The sequence below is a fragment of the Phytophthora cinnamomi genome, assembly GCF_018691715.1.
Source record: "Phytophthora cinnamomi strain GKB4 chromosome Unknown Contig108, whole genome shotgun sequence".
In the NCBI taxonomy this organism is placed as follows: Eukaryota; Oomycota; class Peronosporomycetes; order Peronosporales; family Peronosporaceae; genus Phytophthora; species Phytophthora cinnamomi.
Window position 1 is genome coordinate 550,983 of NW_027151041.1, and position 20,971 is coordinate 571,953.

Consider the following 20,971-nt stretch of genomic DNA (forward strand, 5'->3'; position numbering starts at 1 on the left):
GTGGTCTACACCGACCATGCATCACTGCGCACTGCAGTGAAGTCACCACACATATCACAAAGAATGGCGAGATGGCTCTCATTCTTTGCGGAGTATAACTTCCGGGTCGAATACAAACCCGGAAGATTGAATGTAGTGGCCGACGCGTTATCACGTCGGCCGGACTACGCAGAAGCTGCTGACGTCAATGCCGTTGACGCCACGCGAACGAGCACACCCACATCGTCTCTGCTGGACGATGTGAAGGCCGCGTACGCGCACGACGCGGACGCGAAACTCTTGCTGGCCTATGGCACAGCACCTTCTGACAAGGCTCGTCAGAAGTAGCACCTTCGTGCGTGTGCGCACCGATATCGGATGCACGACGGACTGCTTCATTATAATGCAGTCGACGACAACGCGGTCCGCGTTGTCGTGCCGAATGACCATGACCTGCGCCTCAGGATCATGTATTAATATCACGATGCCCCGTCTGCGGGACATCTCGGACGTGAGAAGACATACGTCCTTCTCACGCGCGACTTCTACTGGCACCACCAGCATAAGTGGGTGCGCAAGTACGTCCGTGCTTGCGAGGTGTGCCAACGCGTAAAGCCTGCGCCATTCGCGCAGGCTCCGTTACAATCACTACCGACTCCGTCGGAGTGTTGGAAGTCCATGTCTTTGGACTTCATCTTTGGTCTTCCCCCGGACAGCGGAGGGAACACCGGTGTTGTGGTCTTCGTCGTCCGCTCCAGCAAGATTGTACATCTTGTTGCGGTGCTGGCAGAGGTGACCGCGAAGCAGACGGCCCGTCTGTTCGTCGATATGGTGTTCAAACACCATGGCATGCCGACCGACATCGTGTCGGACAGAGACCAGCGCTTCTCAGCGCACCTGTGGCAAGAAGTGTTTACACTTCTTGGAAGCCAACTTTCGATGTCGACTGCGGACCATCTCAGACGGACGGTCAAACCGAGCGCGTGAACCGCGTGCTCGACGATATTCTGAAGAGCTACGCTCACTCGTTCCAATACTGGAGCGAGTGTTTGTCGATGGCGGAGTTCGCCATCAACAACTCGGTGCATGCCTCGACCGGGCATACACCGTTTTACGTGAATGCCATGCGGCATCCACGTCTACCGAGTTTACTCGGAGTGATGGCTCCCAGTTTCAGTGGGGGAGGATCTACGACTGCAATACAGCAGCCGCAGAAAACCGCTGACACTTGCACAGTGTCAGCTGCAACAATGGACAAACCACAGGAGTCTGCGCAGGGCGCAGATACCGCGAAGAACCACGCAGAGGTCGGGCCTCTAGCGGAGAGCGAGCTGAATGACTTCAGCTCGGATGCAACCAGCTTCATCACCAAAAGACAAGCCGTAATTCGGTTTGTCCAAGACGCAATAGCAGCTTCTGTTGGTCAACAGAAGCTGAACGCCGACAATGTGGGCAGAGGCAACACAAATGAATTCAACGTGGATGCATTGGTTTTGTTATCTACTCAAAACCTGCCTAAACATGCAGTTTCCGATTCGGAGCAAGTAAGCTTGCTCCGCGCTTCATCGGGCCATTCACGGTGTTGGCACGCCACGGCAACGCATACATACTAGACATACCGTCTAGCATGCGCCTCCATCCGACTTTTTACGTCGGACGGCTGAAGCCATACCTGCAGCACGAGCCATCTAGCTCGGCTGACCCAAAGCCTCGGCAGGAGCCGAGGCAGAAGCGGAGGCCTTGGCCTCGGCAACGAGCAACCCCTTCATCTGGGTCCCCAGCTCGACCTGGATATTCGAGGCGGTCTGCGAGACCACCGCGACTTGGGCCTTCTGGTTCGCCAGCTCCTGTTTCAGGGCGGCGAACTCAGCGCCCTGCAGACGCTCCACGGCGGTCACCCGGTCGTGGAGAGGCGCATACAGATCAGCCCGGGGCTGATCATACCCCCGCCACCGCTGATCCGTGACGCCCGCGGTTCAACCCGCTGGATTATTGAGCGGATTGTTGACCATAGTATCCCGAAAACGAACCCTCAAGGGGATCGTTTTCGTATCCGTTGGAGAGGATTTCCTCTCCAGCAAGACGTTCCGGAAATGGTGACGGCGTACGAGGAGCAGTACGCGCTGGCGCAGCGGAAGTAGTGCGAGCGCTGCGATCATCGCTAGCCCCCGAACCCTCACGTGCTAAGAACTTAGCACGGAGCTCTTTGAGACTCTCGGGCACACGGAACGACGTGTACCGTCGAGGTCGCGGTCGCTCAAGCGGACCGCGCCTGGGAAGCACTTCGCGCACTGAAAGCCCTCGGGCACAGCGCACGGCACATTTGCCTCCTCCGCAGCAACGTGAAGTTGCTCCAACTTTCCACGCTTCGAGTACGTCTCGAAGCGATCACGCGCTTGCTTAATCCGATCACGGTAAGCACTCGGCTTCTTGTTGAAGTTCTCAACAAAAGCATTCCAACTTTGACAAAGTGCCTGCCACTCGGGCACTTTCCTGCGAGAAGATATCTTCTTGCTTTGAAACCATCGGAGCTCATGGAAGAGTCCGATGTAGTAATCGCGCCTTCGATGCGGAAACGCATCAAAGGCTCGGCAGCCACGGCGTCATCTTTGACGGCGCTGCATACGTACATCGGCACCTCATTCGGAGGTACCGAGTTCCCATACCGGTCCGTGATCTCGGACGCGGACGGCATCCACGGATCGCGCGCTGCGCCTGCAACGCGCGAAGAGCCTTGAGCTTTGGAATCACGCGCTGCAGCTGCAGCGCGCGGAGTATTGAGAGCCGCAGCGGAAGCGAGTGGGGTATCGCTCTCAGTTCGCGAACGCTTCGAGCTCGAAGCGTCCGATTCGTCCCCTTCACGCGGGCGAACGTTCTTGGCGTGAGGGTCGAGCGATTCGCTCGACACTGAGTCTTTACGCTTTGAGGGCGAGTCCTCCTCGCCCTCCATGTCTTCATCGTCGTCGTCGAAGTCGACGACGTCACCATACTTCGCCTTCTGGCGTTCGAAGTAGTCGTCGATGGAGAGATGACTCCCCATCGACTTTGCGGACTTCTTCTGAGGCGCGCTCATCGTTGAATGAGCGCGGATTTCTTCTCCAAACGCGGAGAATTGACGAATGGTCAATTCCAAAGATTGACGTGCGGGGACCCCGCACGTCTAACCTTAAGGGGGGGATGGTGTACCGGGGTTACACGTACAAGTGGCTGCAAGCCACTTGTGAATTTAACAGATAGGTTATCTGTTAAACGTTTTGGATACTTCCTCACATTGGTGTAAGACACACCGATGGATACATTGAAGTGGACCACCACAGTGAGTGGTCCACACATACCCAAAGATCCTATTGGTAGAAAGCAGCATCTTTCTACCAATTAGAGACGTGCATATTAGCGGGGCTCTGCTAGTCAGCCGCTGTCAACCCCTTTCATAGATGATAAACAGTTTTAGCAGATTTAGGAGGAAGATCAATTTACAAACAATACAGTTCTCATTTTACCTCATCTAAGTCACTTGGAGTCTTTATTTGATTTATATTATAATTGTGTACTCAAGTATAATTAACTCATGTTTTACTAAGTACTTACGCTTCCTCATACACGTAGCGCGACGTGTAAGCTAAAGTAGTGAGTCAAGTTAGACCCACAACAACTACAGGATATTGTTGCTGTATAATCACCATGTCTAATCATCTGGGGTATCACACAAAAGGCTTTCCTTAACTCGAACTCGCGTTCGGAGGATTTAGCGCGGAACACGCTATATGTACAGGTACAGAAGATGTAAAGGTACGGAACATGCACATGCAACGACGAAAAATTCCGGCAACACATAAATCCGGTGATCGGAGTAGGATCTTACAGTTACTGTGGACTTTGCTGTCAAATAATTATCCAGTTAAAACGCCTCATTAGGGATCTTTGGACTAATTACCTACCAATTTTCATCAGTTCGTCCGGGGCTTGAGGTCCATTAGGGCACTCTAATTTCAGCCTGCGGTGGTACTGTTCGTGCGGGTTATTCCCTCGGCATACGAAACGCCTGTCACTTTGTAAATCTACGTTTCTTAATCCATTCTTATCGCATGATATGTCATGTAGTGGGTCTACTTTGGCTCGCTACTTTAGCTTACACGTGCGCCACGTGTATGAGGAAGCGTAGGAGTTTATTAATAATTTGAATTAATTATACTTGAGTCCACAAGTATATTATAATTCAAATAAAACACCAAATAGCTAAGTTAAGGTAAAATGAGAACTGTATTGTTTGTAAATTGATCTTCCTCCTAAATATGCTAAAACTGTTTATCATCTATGAAAGGGGTTGACAGCGGCTGGCTGTCAGAGCCCCGTCAATATGCACGTCTCTAATTGATAGAAAGATGCTGCTTTCTACCAATAGGATTATTGGTTATATGCAGGCCACCCATTCTGGTGGCCGAAAGTGTAGCCATTGGTGTAACTTACACCAATGTGAGGAAGTATCTATCTTCTAACAGATATATGTCTGTTAGAACCACTAGTGATTGTGACCGTTGTCATGCACAAGTGACTATTGTCACTTGTTTGTGTAACCCCGTTACACCATTCCCCCGTTAAGCTTAGACGTGTCGGTCTCGACACATCAATTAATATTGACTGCTTGTCAATTGTTTGGGTTGGGGGTTTCCGTGCTCATCCGCAATGATCACGACCAAGCTGAAGACTGCCATTGCAAAAGAGGGTAAACTCTCTGTTGCTGAGTACCATGCGCGACAGGGCGAGGTGCGCCGCTACCCCGGGAACAGACAACGAAGTGTCTGTGCACGATTCTTCGATTTCGACCGCGTCTGTGCGTCGATATTTCTAAGCGAATTTCTGTTGCTTACCGTGATCGGGTAAGCAAGCGCCAAAGCACTTCGAGTGCTTCTTGAAGCGAGGAAAGTATTAGCACCTCCACGCTGTTGCGGTGGAGGCTGGTGTCCGTGCGCCGTGCGCACTGTCCGTCCAGGTGGCGGTGCGAATTAGCAACCGCGACCACAACAGGTATACTATATGTATACCTGAAAGCTTCAATGGTCTCCGTGCTAATTATCTGCGTCAGGCGTTATAGCTTACTACAGCTCTGCACTACCTTCTTGCTGGTAGTGCGTGTTGGGTTTCGTATTCCTTCACCATGTCCGGAACGTCTTCCATCAGGACGTTCCGTGGTTCCCACGTGTCGTGTTGGGGAGGGAAACCTCTCCAGCGAATGCGAAAACAATCCGGACCTCGGATTGCTTTCCTATGATCAACAATTCGCTGGACGATCCAGCGAATTTCTCCACGTGCGTCTCGCAGCGGTGGTGGAGGTGGTGGAAACACGCCCCGATGGAGAAGGCCGTGTTGACCTTCATCTCGTGTCGCTCCACGTCCAGGTGACGGTCGTGGAGTACCTTCAGAGCGCGGAGGTTGCCGCTCTGTACCATCGTGTCCCGGCTGTGGCGGTCTCCCAGACCGCCTTGAACGTGCCGGTCGGGCTGTAGGCCCGACTGTATTAACTGCTCCAGCGCGTAGTCGCGCTGGAGAGGAGGGTTTCCCCCTGCCGAGTCTGTCTCTTCGGGTCAGACGAGCCACTTGGCTCGTGCTGGAGGTATGGCTTTAACCGCCCGACATAAAATGTCGGGTGGAGCCGCATGCTAGACGGTATGTCTAGCGTGTATGCGTTGCCGTGGCGTGCCAACACCGTGAATGGCCCGATGAAGCGCGGAGCAAGCTTACTTGCTCCGAATCGGAAACTGCATGTTTAGGCAGGTTTTGAGTAGATAACAAAACCAATGCATCCACGTTGAATTCATTTGTGTTGCCCCTGCCAATATTATCGACATTCAGCTTCTGTTTATCCACAGAAGCAGAATCGTGTCCTGGACAAACCGAATTACGGCTTGTCTTTTATTGATGAAGTCAATCGCATCCGAGCAGAACTCGTTCAGCTCGCTCTCGAGGCCCGGCCTCTGCGTGGTTCTTCGCGGTGTCTGCACCCTGCGCAGACCCGTGGTTGTTGTTCCTTGTGGAGTCTGTGCTCTGCACAGACTCGTTTTCCTTGTTCTGGGGGTCAGCGCCCTGCGTTGACCCTTGGTTCTTCCTGCCAAGGTCTGTGCCCCGCGCAGACCTGGTTGACTTGTTGCTTGTTGTCGCAGCTGACACTGTGCAGGTGTCAGCGCCTTTTTGCGACTGCTGTGTTGCAGTCGTAGGTCCTCCCCCTCTTGAAGTGGGAGCCAACACTCCGAGTAAACTCGGTAAACGTGGATGCCGCATGGCATTCACATAAAACGGTGTATGCCCGGTCGAGGCATGCACCGAGTTGTTGATGGCGAACTCCGCCATCGACAAACACTCGCTCCAGTATTGGAACGAGTGAGCGTAGCTCTTCAGAATATCGTCGAGCACGCGATTCACGCGCTCGGTTTGGCCGTCCGTCTGCGGATGGTCCGCAGTCGACATTGAAAGTTGGCTCCCAAGAAGTGTAAACACTTCTTGCCACAGGTGCGCTGAGAAGCGCTGGTCTCTGTCCGACACGATGTCGGTCGGCATGCCATGGTGTTTGAACACCATGTCGACGAACAGACGGGCCGTCTGTTTCGCGGTCACTTCTGCCGGCACCGCAGCAAGAAGAACCATCGTGCTGAAGCGGACGACGAAGACCACAACACCGGTGTTCCCTCCGCTGTCCGGGGGAAGACCAAAGATGAAGTCCAAAGACATGGACTTCCAACACTCCGACGGAGTCGGTAGTGATTGTAACGGAGCCTGCGCGAATGGCGCAGGCTTTACGCGTTGGCACACCTCGCAAGCACGGACGTACTTGCGCACCCACTTATGCTGGTGGTGCCAGTAGAAGTCGCGCGTGAGAAGGACGTATGTCTTCTCACGTCCGAGATGTCCCGCAGACGGGGCATCGTGATATTAATACATGATCCTGAGGCGCAGGTCATGGTCATTCGGCACGACAACGCGGACCGCGTTGTCGTCGACTGCATTATAATGAAGCAGTCCGTCGTGCATCCGATATCGGTGCGCACACGCACGAAGGTGCTACTTCTGACGAGCCTTGTCAGAAGGTGCTGTGCCGTAGGCCAGCAAGAGTTTCGCGTCCGCGTCGTGCGCGTACGTGGCCTTCACATCGTCCAGCAGAGACGATGTGGGTGTGCTCGTTCGCATGGCGTCAATGGCATTGACGTCAGCAGCTTCTGCATAATCCAGCCGACGTGATAACGCGTCGGCCACCACATTCAATCGTCCGGGTTTGTATTCGACCCGGAAGTTATACTCCGCAAAGAATGAGAGCCATCTCGCCATTCTTTGTGATATGTGTGGTGACTTCACAGCAATGCGCAGTGATGCATGGTCGGTGCAGACCACAAACGGTCTACTTCCAAGCAAATACACTCGGAACTTTGCGAGTGCGTACTTCATGGCAAGGAGTTCCTTGTCATGCACCGGATAGTTGCGTTCAGCTGGCTTCAGCTGACGCGATTGGTAGTAGACGACACGATCACGGTCCTCGTGATCATGCTGCATCAACGCGCATCCGATCGCGAAGTCGAACGCGTCACATACGACGTGAAATGGACGATCTTGGTCAGCTACTGCCAAGATCGGTGCCTCAGTCAAGCCCCGCTTGACCGCATCGAATGCCTTTTGGCAATCGGTTGTCCAGTTCCACACAGCTTCCTTCTTAAGAAGCTGTGACAGCGGGCGGATCTTGCCCGCGTAATCCTCCACGTACTTGCACAAGTACGTGGCCAAGCCAAGGAACTGCCTCAGTTCCTTGACACTTGAAGGCGTTGGCCATTCATTTATCACTCTGACCTTTTCCGGGCCAGGGCGAATGCCATTTTTCCCTACGAGACATCTGAGGACGGGTATCTCGCTTGTCCCGAAGATGCGCTTCTTCAGGTTCGCGTAGAGGTTATGCTTTCGCATAAGCTCAAGTAGCTTCCGGAGATGCACCCTGCGCATCTCTACGTCGGTCTTCCCGTCCACAGCCCGGCTGTGGACGAACACATCATCGAAGTAGCTCGGTGCGAAGTCGCGCACCGAGCGCAACAAATGCGTCACGCACCTGTTGAAGGTCGCAGGGGCGTTCTTGAGCCCCTGTGGTATCACTAGCCACTCCAGAGCATGCCGCTTGGTGTGCTAACTGCCGTGAGAGGGATGTCGCTCTCACGCATTCGGATATGATAGAATCCATCTCGTAAGTCGAGAGCACTGTAAACGGTGCTCCCGGCCATCGAATAGATGATGACATCTTTTCGTGGTATCGGCGTCTGCGCCGGTACCGTCGCATCGTTCAGCTTGTTATACGCATGAACGATGCGCCATCCACCCTGTGGCTTTTTGACACAGAACGTCGGAGCACTGTGCGGGGACTTCGATTCCCGCACTTGTCCTGCTTTGCCACGACTTTCAAAGAAGTCGTCGATCGCTTTTACTTGTTCTCGCGGCAGTGGCCACTGCCGCGTGACACAGTACTTCGTGCCCGGCACGAGATCAATCTCCTGCTGAATGCCCTTATCCTGCTGAATGCCCTTATCCTGCGGAAGCTCCGCAGGAATCTCTTCCGGGAGTACGTCTTTGTACTCCCTCAACAGTTCGTAATAGGGACTCGACTTTAACGAGTCCCAACCTTGTTCCTCGAAGCGCTCTCGCTTCGTCTTCGCACTGAGAGTGTCTTCACTCTCAGTGGTACTTCCCATGAAGAGCTGTCTCAGCTCTTCGCTCTCGCTCTCAGTTCTTTCGCTGTTCGAAAGAACGCAGACCTACTCGATGCGTCCATCGTGCAAGTCGCGCGTGAAGCGCTTCCAGCTCATGGCTGGAAGCGAAGTCAACTCCGACGCCATCGTCGGAGGATTAGCGAGTTCCATTTCACGATACTGGAATTCAGTATCGGTGCGCGTCAAGACGTTCAGCGTCTCGACGCCCGGCGTCACCGCCTCTGTCTACCCGGCAGACAGTTCTTGTAGCGTCTGGGTCCCGGACCGAGACTTGCGCAGCGTTCTCCGCATGCGCCGTCTTCTTGTTGTGCGGAGCCCGGCTCCACACGGTGGTTCTTCTGGTCCAGGCCCGACCATGGACGGTTGTTCGCCGGCGGACCCTGTCCGCGGGCGCGCGGTATCAAGCCCGGCTTGATCGCATGCCGCTTCGTCGTGCAGCCCGGCTGCACGACAGCATACAAATTGCGCCAGTGCGGTACGTTTGCAATCGTCCGCACTGTTTGCAGCGTCAACTCCCGGAGTCAACACGCCATCGCCACCTCGACGCTATTCACTGGCGGAGCCCCTCATGACCGAGGGTGCGTCGGCTCCCGGAGCCGACGCGTCGTTGTCGACCTGACCTCTTCGGGTCAGGGACTGTTCCTTACACACTTGAACGCGAGTGTTGGTTCCCGGAACCGACACATCCTCATCTTCCGACGTCGGCAGCATTGCCGACGTGGGTCTCACTTGTGCGCGCACTTCTTGGGCACTCCGGGACAGCAGCATTAAGCGCTGTCTCGACTGGTGAGCCGCGCGCACCTGCTGGTGCGTGCGCTGCGGTAACGGGGCCATCGCTCTATGTTCCGCTGTCGCGGTCGAAGCGCACGAGCGTGCGCTTCTTCCAGTCTATCACCGGGTCATGCCGTGCAAGCCACGGCATGCCCATTACCACGTCGAACTTATCGTCCAGGTCCAGGACGATAATAAGTGTTCGACAAACACCCGTTGTTTGTACGAGAAGCGCACGTTCACGACGCGCTTCTCGGTCTTCACGATGACACCTGTTGCCAGTCGTACCTCCAGAAGACTTCGAGGTACATTTACCTCCTCGAAGTCAAGACTCGGTAAACTCCGCAGTCGAACAAAGTTGTTCGACGTGCCCGAATCTACCAAAGCGCGAAGAGAGTCGCTCGCTCTCTTCGACGTTACCTTCGAGATTACCAGGTTCGGCCTGTCATCTTGTTTCTTGCAGCGAGATCTGGTCTCACTGGGGGCTGCAGTCCTCAGTGTCACGTGCCGACATTGCGCGACTGCATTACCAGTAGGGCGCCCTGCGCCTACTTCACCAGTCAATATCAAAAGTGCACTTCTGTGACGTACAGAAGTACGCGAGTGGCACAGAGAGGCATCTATGGTCCGAATATCTGAATGCAAACACGGAGAGTAGCCGTGAAGTATCATACGATGAGTACTATCTACGTGCAGCATGGTCGTGCAGGTGCTTCGGCTTTGCACACCAGGTATTACGGATTTTCCGGAGACAAGACGTGAAATGAAAAGGCCTCGGAACTATCGGAACTATCATCAAGAAGTGAGATCGCACCAGTGCTCCCTGGACATCCATCCGGTTGGGAGTCACATCAAATAATCACGTCGAGATCTTGCATCGATGTTAGATCCAGAGTGTCGTATAGGTTAGCATTTCTGTTGAATGAGGAGGCGCACAGCGCGCACCCCGCTCGTAGAATGTCGAGTGATTGAATAATGAAAGAAACACATCGTTAAGTTGTTAATGTTTATATTAGCAAGTACGAGAGGATAATGTTCAGATCGCCAGCTGCGATCTGGATAGTACAGGCAGAGAGCTGCCTGCTATCCATAGTGCGATGACGACAAGAGGCCGAGGAGTGAGCTGTCGAGGACGCAGTCCGAAGACGAGCTCACTTCCTCTTTTGCCTCCAGGTACCGGGTACGGACCTAGAGTAGTAGGCATAGGAATATGAGGTTAAGAGTAATATATTGTTGAGAGTTACCTACAGTATTCTGTTCATTTTAACCGTTTCAAATCTTTCTCACTGGATCTGTCAACTTCTTGGGAAAATTTTGTCTCCAATTTTTCACGAAATCAATCACTTGTTGGTCCTTTTGTGAAGGTCGCACTATATTCCCGCAAAAACCATGGTATGTATGACATCGAAAAGCTGGGCAGCGGTTGATTTAATGCCTGAACTAAGTTGTTGCACTATATAATTCTTCATTACAGTTATCACGTTCTTCGGCGGTGGGCTAGCAGACGCGTCGTTGTCTCCAGCATGGGTGTGCTGCTCCGAAATTTCGCAAGCCCCAGACGAAAGGCACATCTTGAACTTGTGGCTGCATGGACAGGTGGGATATGAAACCTCTTCAGACTCGGATTTTTCGTCATCAATGGACATCGTATCCGTCATGTAGCTAGGTGGACGCTCATATTGTATACAGATGCTACAATGGAATAGTCTCCGGCTAACAAATGGTCCATCGCTCTTCTCTCTCTCTCTCTCTCTCTCTCTAGTAACCCACGAATCCCTAACGCTACTTACAAGTTTAGCGGAGATGTAGTTTACCTGATAGTTGTTCATATATTTCAGTGATGGTTACGCTTTTGTGTGGATGGTCCGCTTCCGTTCAACTTCCTACTTATGCAGTGGACAGGCTTACACATAAATACGTGATGCAACATCTTTTTTGGGTGTTCAAGCACCTTCTAGCCCAAGCTGTTTTTTTACCTGTTTTGTATTCACCCAAGATGTTACTCGTGCAGCATTTTAAAGTCGCGCAACACCATTTTTTTTACTATAGTCTCGCATAAGTTCAACAACCGGCTGTGTACAACAATGACATAACCATTTCGCCTAATCGTTTATCTTATTTTACAGCCAGCATGTACAAGGCATATCTACAGCATCACAACGATGTAGATACACCGTGATAGCGAGTTTTGGATTAAAGGTCATATGTTTTTATCAAGAGACTGGACAAGGACAGCTAATAGAGTGTAAAGCAGGCAATTTGCACGGCACCTAGCACAAATGCGACAACGCATCAAATGGATACAATCATAAACTGCACTCATGGTAGCCTGGAGCTGTCACCACAATACGATTTTGCGCATTGCTTTCATACAGACGTACATTATACACTGCCCTGATCGTGTACCCCCCCCCCCCAAAAAATCGGTTTTCTTGACTTGCAAAATGTAAATAAGTTCTCTAGCCAATTTATAATTCCCTCTCAAAACACCATTTGTTCCCCATCGCGTATTCAGTGGTCGGCAGTATCAAGGCAGATCAAGTCTCATTCTCAATTATGCACAACATTTTCTCGTCATTATCTACACCGTCTCGTTGGGGTTTATAAGCGCTCCACTTGCCCCTACTTTTCGATTCCAGACGTCGCATAGGCGACGTGATTTGACAGTATGGTGCCATATCTGGTAGCATACATGGTTATTTCCAAGGAACACATATCGCCACTCAGCTTAAACATATAAAGGCTGCAAATACGAGTAGGAAACTACCGTTTGTTCTTACTCTTACACGAATCGATGTAGCTATAGTAGTGTACTGCTCTACTTTAACCGTACCTATACAGTTTATGTTGGATGTACTGGTCCGGTGAACCCAAGTCCTGTGCATTTTCAGGAGGGCCTGGGTTACCCATCTAATCCGCCCATAATTTAACCTGTTGTACGTACAACACGTTTCTTGGTGTATGTACAACGTGTGGGCGTTGGGGGACTAGCGGTGCCAAATTGCTCCGCTCCCTTGGGATTCATGTCGAGGCCAACACCGCTGAAGGGGGGGGGGGCTATCTCACAAAGAAAATACAAATGTGATAGACCTGGCATGGAGATTTCGAGGCTGAACGTGTCGGAGCTGCGGGCGTCATGCCTTCGACTACAGACGATGTCTGGTGCGTACTCCGGTACGCTGTTATCGTGCCGTCCCCCGGAGTGTTCGGCTGTGTGGTCGTGGTGGAATATATAACTGGTACAGGTTTTATTTGCGAGAGGTTTTCTGCGCCACCGATACGTTCGAAGGGAGGCGATTTCGAGAATGGCAGACGCACGCTCTGCTATGGTGTTCTAAAACACGGACACGATTGAGTTGATCAACAGGTTGGATTTAGGGAAATCACGCCTACCATACACTGACACGAGACACCAAAGACGCAACCAGCCCCTAAGATCTTTGGCGGCAATAGCCACCGACCATCGACCATGCAGATGATCGATGTCAGGTTCTTGGGCGGATGCAGTGCTCCCCCCAAGTGCAACCGGCTTTGACAGGTAAAAATAAAAAACTAAAAAATAAAGAGCTTTTGACAAATAAAAATAAAAATAAACTAAAAGATAATGAGTGGCTATCTCCTTAGGGGTAGGTGTGACTACATTCGAGCGCTATATAGTATGGAGGACGGCGTCCCTCCGTGGTTGGAGTGGATCGTAGATAGCATTTGTCAAAAGTCAGTCAACATTGTGCAGCAGCCATGGAGTCACCATATCTACTAGTGGAGCGGGAGGAAAGCGCAAACACAACTCTAGATAGCTGTCGAGCTGCCCGTCCGACAAATACTACTCGCGCGTACGCGCCGAAACAAAAGGAGTTCAAGGCTTGGTGCGATCGCAAAGTCTTCCACGAAACTACACGTTACCAGGTCACAGCATCCAAGATGCATCTTTTTCTTCAAGAGGAAGTTGTAGATCGCCAAGTTCGTGTCAAAAAGTCTACTCGCAGAGTCAGCGTAGCTACAGTTGAAATGTATGTAACGCTCTGTCGGATTTGTACAACAACCAGCACAGCAGGGGAGCAAACGCACACCCGCACACCCGCAACAGCCTCACTAAGGCTCTCCTGACTTCGTTGAAGCGCGAGAAACACGAAAAGAACAAGCGTGAGTACGTTGATCGCGGTATTGGGTCTCTATTAGATGGTTACTGCACGACTAACGATCTCGTGGCAATCTCTCGCTATCACATGAACTTGAATACTGGTAGAGACTTACGAAATCGCCTCAGCCCTTTCTTGTGTCATGCCTGCCTTCTGCGAGGCGAGTCTGCGCGTAACATGGAATTACCTGATCTTTTCAGTGTGGAGTTGGAGCACGAGAGCTTCACAGAATGCAGAGCGCACGTGATGATTATGGAACAAGGTAAAACGAATCAATTTGGCCACCGCGAGTTTGGCTCTTGCATTCGACACAACAATGTCGAGGTTTGTCCTATCGGAGCTCTCGCTTTGTATTTTTTCTATCAATGGTGTGTGTAAATGGAAGCGATACCAGACGTTCTGATCCTACAAAATTGGTATGATATTAAGGTGCTCAAGTCAGGAAAAGAAACAAACAAAGCGCTGTCTTACCGGGCTCATTACGACGCAACCGTGAAGGCTTTCACCGCTCTGGGCTTGCACTCTAAAGCAAAGACCCATGCGGCGCGAGGGTCTGGGTCCAGAATGGCTGAGCTGGCAGGGGCGACAGAATCTCAAATTAGACGTTTAGGCAGATGGAATGCAACAGCGATGGAGGGATGTTACCTGACTGCACTGCCTCGAGAAGCAATGCGTTCGTTGGCTGGTTTTCGCCTGATCGCCGCGCATTTTTCTTGGAGCGGGCAGCACTCACTTCGCCCGATAGCCTTCAGCGCGAAGTATTTCCTTTTGTGGAATATTACATAACAGCCTACAACCAACAATCAGCACCGCACGTTGCCACAGGGGGGGTTCTTAACTTGTTACTGTACCTTCGGGTTGTCCTCTTGCAAGACTCTGTGCTACTGCGCGAGCTTCATCCCGCTCACAAAGTCTGGTCGCACTCTCTGTTCAGCTCCAGCGGCTTTAAAGAATTCGCCGAGGAATTGAAAACCAAAATGCTAGACGATCAGTCGCCGCAAGTGAAGCAATTACACGAAGTGTTACCGGACTTGATGGATCATCTGAAACAACAGCAGCAGCAAGTGATATCACACATCGATAACAAGGTCAGTGAACTTCAAACGTCAGTGGTGCATGTTAAAGAAATGTTCACACAAATTACCTCCGGCTCTGCGTCTGTCCGTCTGAGCGTCGACTGGGGAGCTTCTAGCAGTGCACAAGATCGTTCTGGCTGTACAGCGGATTCGACAGAAACGCATCCGCGTCGCACACCACTTCCAGCTTCGTACAAGCTCCTCAGATCCATCAAGACTGTGCACCAAGTGTGGCAGGAATGGGAGGTCGGAATAAATGGGGGCCCTGCCGTGCGTAAACTTGAAGAGCAACTTGGATCGAGCTGGCGCAGCAACGCAGCCGAAAAGCGATTCTTTTTCCGCAGAAAACGTATAATTGACCGAGTTATCCTGATGGCACAACAGCAACACGTCACTTATGAGCAAGCAGTATGCATGCTGGAGAATCACAGAACACAATCGCACTTAACGTTGAACGCATTGAGCGAGAGTCTAAAAGGTAGAGAGACCTAGGCCACACATACACTGTAGCGTTAGTACACTTGTCGCCGAACTATATTCACGCTCAATGGAGACTTACATGCTCATCTGCACCGCCGCGCGCGAGGCCATCATCTCCTCGTCGCCGCAGCCTCTCCTCCTGGCCCGCTGGTGCCGGTCTGCACCGCCGCGCGCGAGGCCATCACCTCCTCGTCGCCGCAGCCTCTCCTCCTGGCCCGCTGGTGCCGGCCTGCACCGCCGCGCGCGGGGCTCTTCGTCGCCTCCCGTCGTTTTCGCGAATGACAATATTGGGGTTAAAAAGGTGCTAAATTTTAAGATAGCAGCTGTTATTCAGAGGGTGACACTTCTGATAACTGAGTTATCAGAGAGACGGCACGGCGACGGGACGGGGACGAGGAGGGGGACGGCGCGCTCTTTCACTTCCGATAATTAGGGGTTATCTACCCTGGCTTAGTGTGGGCTCGGTCCCGGACCTAAGATGATTTGTAAGGCGGAAAAGACGCGGGGCAAATATCTTTTTTCAGAAATTTTATCCAATCGAGGGGAGATTCATAGTAAGCCGAACAGATTCTCCTTAACTCAAACAGATTCACCGTAACTCGAACAGATTCATATTAACTCGAACAGACGAAAAAGAAAGCAAACTACCGTGGTTTCATGTCCTCGTGAAGTCGCTGGTGGAGAAGAGCGCGATACTGCTCGGCCTTCGTCGCATTAAACCTACCGCGGGTTGTCCAGGACGTGATGTCATCCACAATGGATGCAGGCACAAACTCAGAAATCAAACTTGCAATAGTGTCCATGTAGTGCAAGAGAAAGATACCGCAATCAAGCGAATTAGTTTGCTGCGACTTTGTCTTGTACGCGTAGGTTGTAGCTTCAAATCCTGCAACAGGGAGGTTTGTATTATAAGCCAAGCGGCGACTGAGAAACCACTTGAATACCTGAAAAACGTAATCAGAATTGTGTTTGCCTTTCAGAGAATCAACATGATACAACTTACAATGCCCATTTTCTGCTGCATTCTCAACAATTAGAAAACTCCAGTGATTTCTGCCTGAAAGCGGGATGAGAACATATCGATATGCAGACCAATCAAAACCCTCCATCAACGACTTGAGCACAGTTGCTTTTTTTTGCCGCGTCCCCGAAAAGTAAATGCCAGTTCCATTTCAGCGAATACAGCAGTTCCAAGCGCGCAAACAATGCCTGGTTTATTCATCATATACCTGTAGATGAAATAGTCAATTGCGTTTCCAGTAGTCGACGTACTATTCAGAAGACTATCGGAGTCGTCCATGAATACATGTAGCGTATGCTTTGTCTGTGGATCTGTCCACACAACAAGTGGGGCGTAGCTCGGATAACGCGTACGAAAAAAACGTTGCATTGTAGCACTTTGCGTATTTTGTTTTGCGATAGCAGCCGCAATACCACTCTTTTGAATACCCACATCACTGTCCAGCATCTCCACATTGCTCTCACTGTCGGCCGCTGGCGGCCGACTTCCAGGCTCATCAGCTTGATCAATTTTCCTGCTACCACTAGTTTCGTCAGGTTCACATTAACTGCTATCACTGTCATCACTGTCACCACTGCTGTCACTGTCACCACTATCACCACTGCAAACACTGTCACCACCACCCTTAGCAGCGTCACTGCTACCCTCAGCACTGTCACTACTGCCTGTCAGTGTACGTGTTCTGGTCTCTGCAGCCTCCACATCCTCTGTATTCTCAGCAGCCGTTGCGTCTGCAGCAGCCTTTTCAGCTGCTTTTGTTTCCTTGATCCGCGCTGCAACAATAGCCTTGTATCTCACAACAAATCGTTGAACCCATGTCTTTTGGCCGCTGTCAGACTTGGCTCTCACAAACTCCTCAATTCCACGGCAGTACTTCTGCAAGTCGATGTCGCTGCACTTTTCGTCATGATATATACAGTTCTCATAGTACTCCAGCACGCGTAGTTCGTAAGGGGCTAATCGGTGTGGACGCCCCGCTCTCTTCTTGCGCTTTCTTTGAGCAACGTCAGCAGGAATTTCTTGGTCCAGCAGATGCCAAAACTTTTTTTTTCATCCGTGCAGTGATCCTTTGGGGACATTCAACTCCTCAGACGCCACTTTGAGACTCCATTCAGGGTGTTGTTTCCACCGCTGTAGCTTGGCTATCTTCTCCTCCAGCGTGAGGTTATTGCAGGAGCGCACCATCGTCGGCCTTGGAGGAATATGTCGGCTGGAGGGGGGAATCCGAAGTGATGGATGAGAGGAGATCAACTGGCTATTTGACGTATGATGAGTTTGAGGTTTTTGCATCGTTCGAGTTAAGGTGAATCCGTTCGAGTTAAGGTGAATCCGTTCGAGTTAAGGTGAATCCGATCGAGTTAAGGTGAATTTGTTCGAGTGAAAGAAGTCTTCCCAATGCCGGGTACGACATATTGGGCATTACGGTCGTCGTGAAAGTGTTGTCCCGAGCTCTACTGATAGCTCTTCCGCGTGCACAGAAACCCAATTAAGAGATTTGCGCTGTTGTACACGTACAGCTTCAATAGTGGAGATTGCTGAGCTCACGGCTTCCTCTAGTGATACCTCCTGTTCGGAACGCAAACTCCTTGCCTTAGCTTGAATAAGATTAATAATGCGTCTCCGGCGATTAAAAAAACGTCGCTCTTCACTACTGCACCATTTTGCCCCGTACTGATCCTCGAGGGATCTCACGGATACTCCACCGCCGAGACCTTGATCCCATTCTTTCCACACGTCAGAGATAGTGTTAATCCCGCGGCTCATTTTATAAACGGTGGAAGCGTTGATGGACGGTTCAACATTCGGTGTTTCTGAAGCAGATACACCCAGACTACTTAAGATTGGATATGTTGAAACGTGTTGGGATACATCCTGCTGGACTAGCTTGGTTTGTACTGTAGCTGTTCCAGCTGTAAGCGGTGATATGGCCTTCGATAAGCTAGACATGTTGCTCTCCACTGCTAACACAGAACGACGAATACTTTCTAGGGAAAGCTTCACGTCTTGGTGCACTCCATCTAGTTTTGCTTTCAGAAGCGGCATTGCACGTTCTAGTTGCTGTTCGCTAGGGTCCTCAATATGATGAAGAGTCCAAATAGCTGTTGATCGGAAACCCTTAAATTCGGCAGACTTGAAAATCGCGTGATTCCACACGGGATGGCGAGGAAACACATTCATCACCAATACGGCATCTTGCAGAATCACAGTTCTCAAGTATTCCAGCAGTTCCAAGAATCCACCAGCAGCAAGGGTTTGTTCACACGTTCCATTGGCGAGCTTTTCTTTCCATTCCTCCACAAGCGGGAATATTTGACGCTCCAGATTCTCTGGTGGTTCCATCGATGCACGAGCAATAAAAAAGCTACCTCTCCCTGGCTCAAAGCCAGCCAAAGATCGCATTGTTTCTCGTGGTAACGATGTCAAATAACACTTTTCCATAGCTTGAGTGTTCCAGCGGCCTAACCTTCTGATCTGAGCTTCACTAGCACCACCGAGATCTGCCATTCTGGAACCAGAGCCTCTACCAACATGAGTTTTCGTACGGCATCTTAGCCCAATATGCGAAAGAGCTACAGCTACAGCATCGAAATGAACTTTGTAAGACATCTCAGTAGATGGATTCTGTTTTGTTTTTAGCATCTTCACAGGAAACCACTCCTTGGACTCCGAAAAATTAGGAAAAGGATCCTGTTCACAATGCCATCGCAAAAACAAATAAAAACCAAGATGCCCGTGGGGGCAAATTTGAACATTCGTATTTCGAATGCACGCACCGACTTCAGTCCGCCCAACCTGGTTTGTCTTCCCCTGCTTCATAATCATAACCAACGCTCGACATGGACTATACCCCTCATTTTCAAGTCGAATCGAATGCAAGTCAACTAGCTCCATTTTCCTCGCGCACTCTCCACGCATGAGTGCGTAATGAGAAAGCAAAAACGTCAACAGATTTCTTAAGTTCGTACCATAATCTCGTCGCATCGTCCAAAAGTACGTCGAGATACACTGAATCTGTTCGTTAGTAGTATAGGCATCCAAAAGCGTATCGGAACCCCGGTCAGCAAAAGCTTTGCGCTTTCTGTCTTCTTCAGTAAACTCCGCCATCTTTAGGAGAGCTCGCACTGCATCGTCGCGTGGAGAAGGGTGACTGTTGACCTTAGCGAGGTTTTGTTGCCGCCATAAATCAACCATCGCGGCAACATAACTTGTGACAGTAGCCTTACCGACCACTGCGTTTGTAGTGCCATTTTCTTCTGTGCTAGATTGCTGTTGCCCCCGCCTGTTCGATTTGTGTCTTTTTGGTCTACCAATTACACATTCTTTCAGAAAAAGATGCAGCTTCGGCCCTGTAACTGTGTATCGGGTGAGATCGCTGAAAGCAGCCCCCTGATCGTCGCACCACTTCACGAACTCGTTCTGCTTGCTCTTGTAAGCCCTTACTATGTTCGTAGGTCGAATCACCGACGCCTGCTGGTACGTTTGGAGGACAGACTCGTCGAGGCGAACGTTCATGCGGGACTCTTCCTGCGACATTGCCTCTGCCATGGTTGGTGCTTGCTGGAAGTTCGCCGACTGACTTGTTTGGCCCTCTGGCAGGTAGTTCTGGCTGGAATTCTACCAATAGCTAACCGAAAGCCCTGAATTCAAATATCGTCTCTATCTAACTACCGAGCCGATTAATAACACCCGTTTATGTGCGACCTCTCTGGCAGTAGGTGACGGTCCCGGACCGGCCCCCAGTTGTAATAATGAGTTTCAACTTTACAGTTTTAATGTACCATAATCAAGGTACATATGTCGATTCGTTCATTTTCGAGATCCCCAATTGAAGACCATGGCGACCGCAGGCCAACGTCGCGTATTCAAGCACGACGGTGCGATGCCTTGTCCTTGCTGTAGTATCCACGCACAATGTCACTATTTTTCCGGTGCAGGTCGCGTCATCTATGAGTGGGAGCAGTCGATGGAGGAGGTGAACGTCTTCATCAAGCCCCCTCCAGGCGTCACGGCGCAACAAATTCAGTGCGACATCGCCATCAACCACGTCACGCTTGGGTTGCGTGGCGTCACGGACAAGTTCCTCAATGTACAGCTGCCTTACTGTATACTGCTAATTTCCCCTACTGTCGTAATCTGACTTGCAACGCTGTGTGACGCTTCCCAGCACAACCTCGCTAGCCCCGTCGTGGTCGCGGAGAGCTACTGGATGCTCGGTGAGTTTACCTTTTACATTTCTGCTGACTAGGGAGAGAGAATTGGAAATATTGGCTATTGTGCTGATATGGTTCATGCATGCATCCAGACTCTGGAGAGCTGAACATCAATTTGCAGAAAATGAAGAAGGGGTTTATCTGGCCTAGTGTCTTCATCGGTCACGGAGAGGTTCGTGGCGTACTGGTCTGCATTTGATTTGTTGCTATTAGAGCTGTGCTGACGCAGTCAGTGCTCTGCTACAGATGGATCCGATGCAGCAAGAAGCTACCAAGCAGCAGATGATGCTGGAGCGGTTCCAAGAGGAAAATCCTGGGTTTGACTTCTCCAACGCCGAGTTTAATGGCGCTGCACCCGATCCGCGCACTTTCATGGGTGGCGTGAAGTATGCGTGAGTTTTACTTCATCGCTACAGTAGAACCACTCGTGCTTTTGCATGAGCAAGGCAATGCACGATTGAGACGTTCAACAAATAGTTATCATAGTTTTTCAACAGTCGAGGTAGAAACCGCCTTCGGGCGGCGCTTCGACCTGCAGAATCATAAAGCTTGGTTTGAG

General features: G+C 51.0%; 1 protein-coding gene across 1 annotated transcript; it reads left to right on the plus strand.

The window, feature by feature from the left end:
• Positions 1-20,036: 20,036 nt before the first annotated feature.
• Positions 20,037-20,808, plus strand: IUM83_15178 (putative tubulin polyglutamylase; the record flags this gene model as incomplete). Its single annotated transcript, XM_067939978.1, has 5 exons — positions 20,037-20,076; positions 20,137-20,288; positions 20,367-20,415; positions 20,505-20,584; positions 20,659-20,808. The coding sequence occupies 5 exons, from the start codon at positions 20,037-20,039 to the stop codon at positions 20,806-20,808; spliced, it is 471 nt and encodes a 156-aa protein (XP_067782264.1).
• Positions 20,809-20,971: the final 163 nt, after the last annotated feature.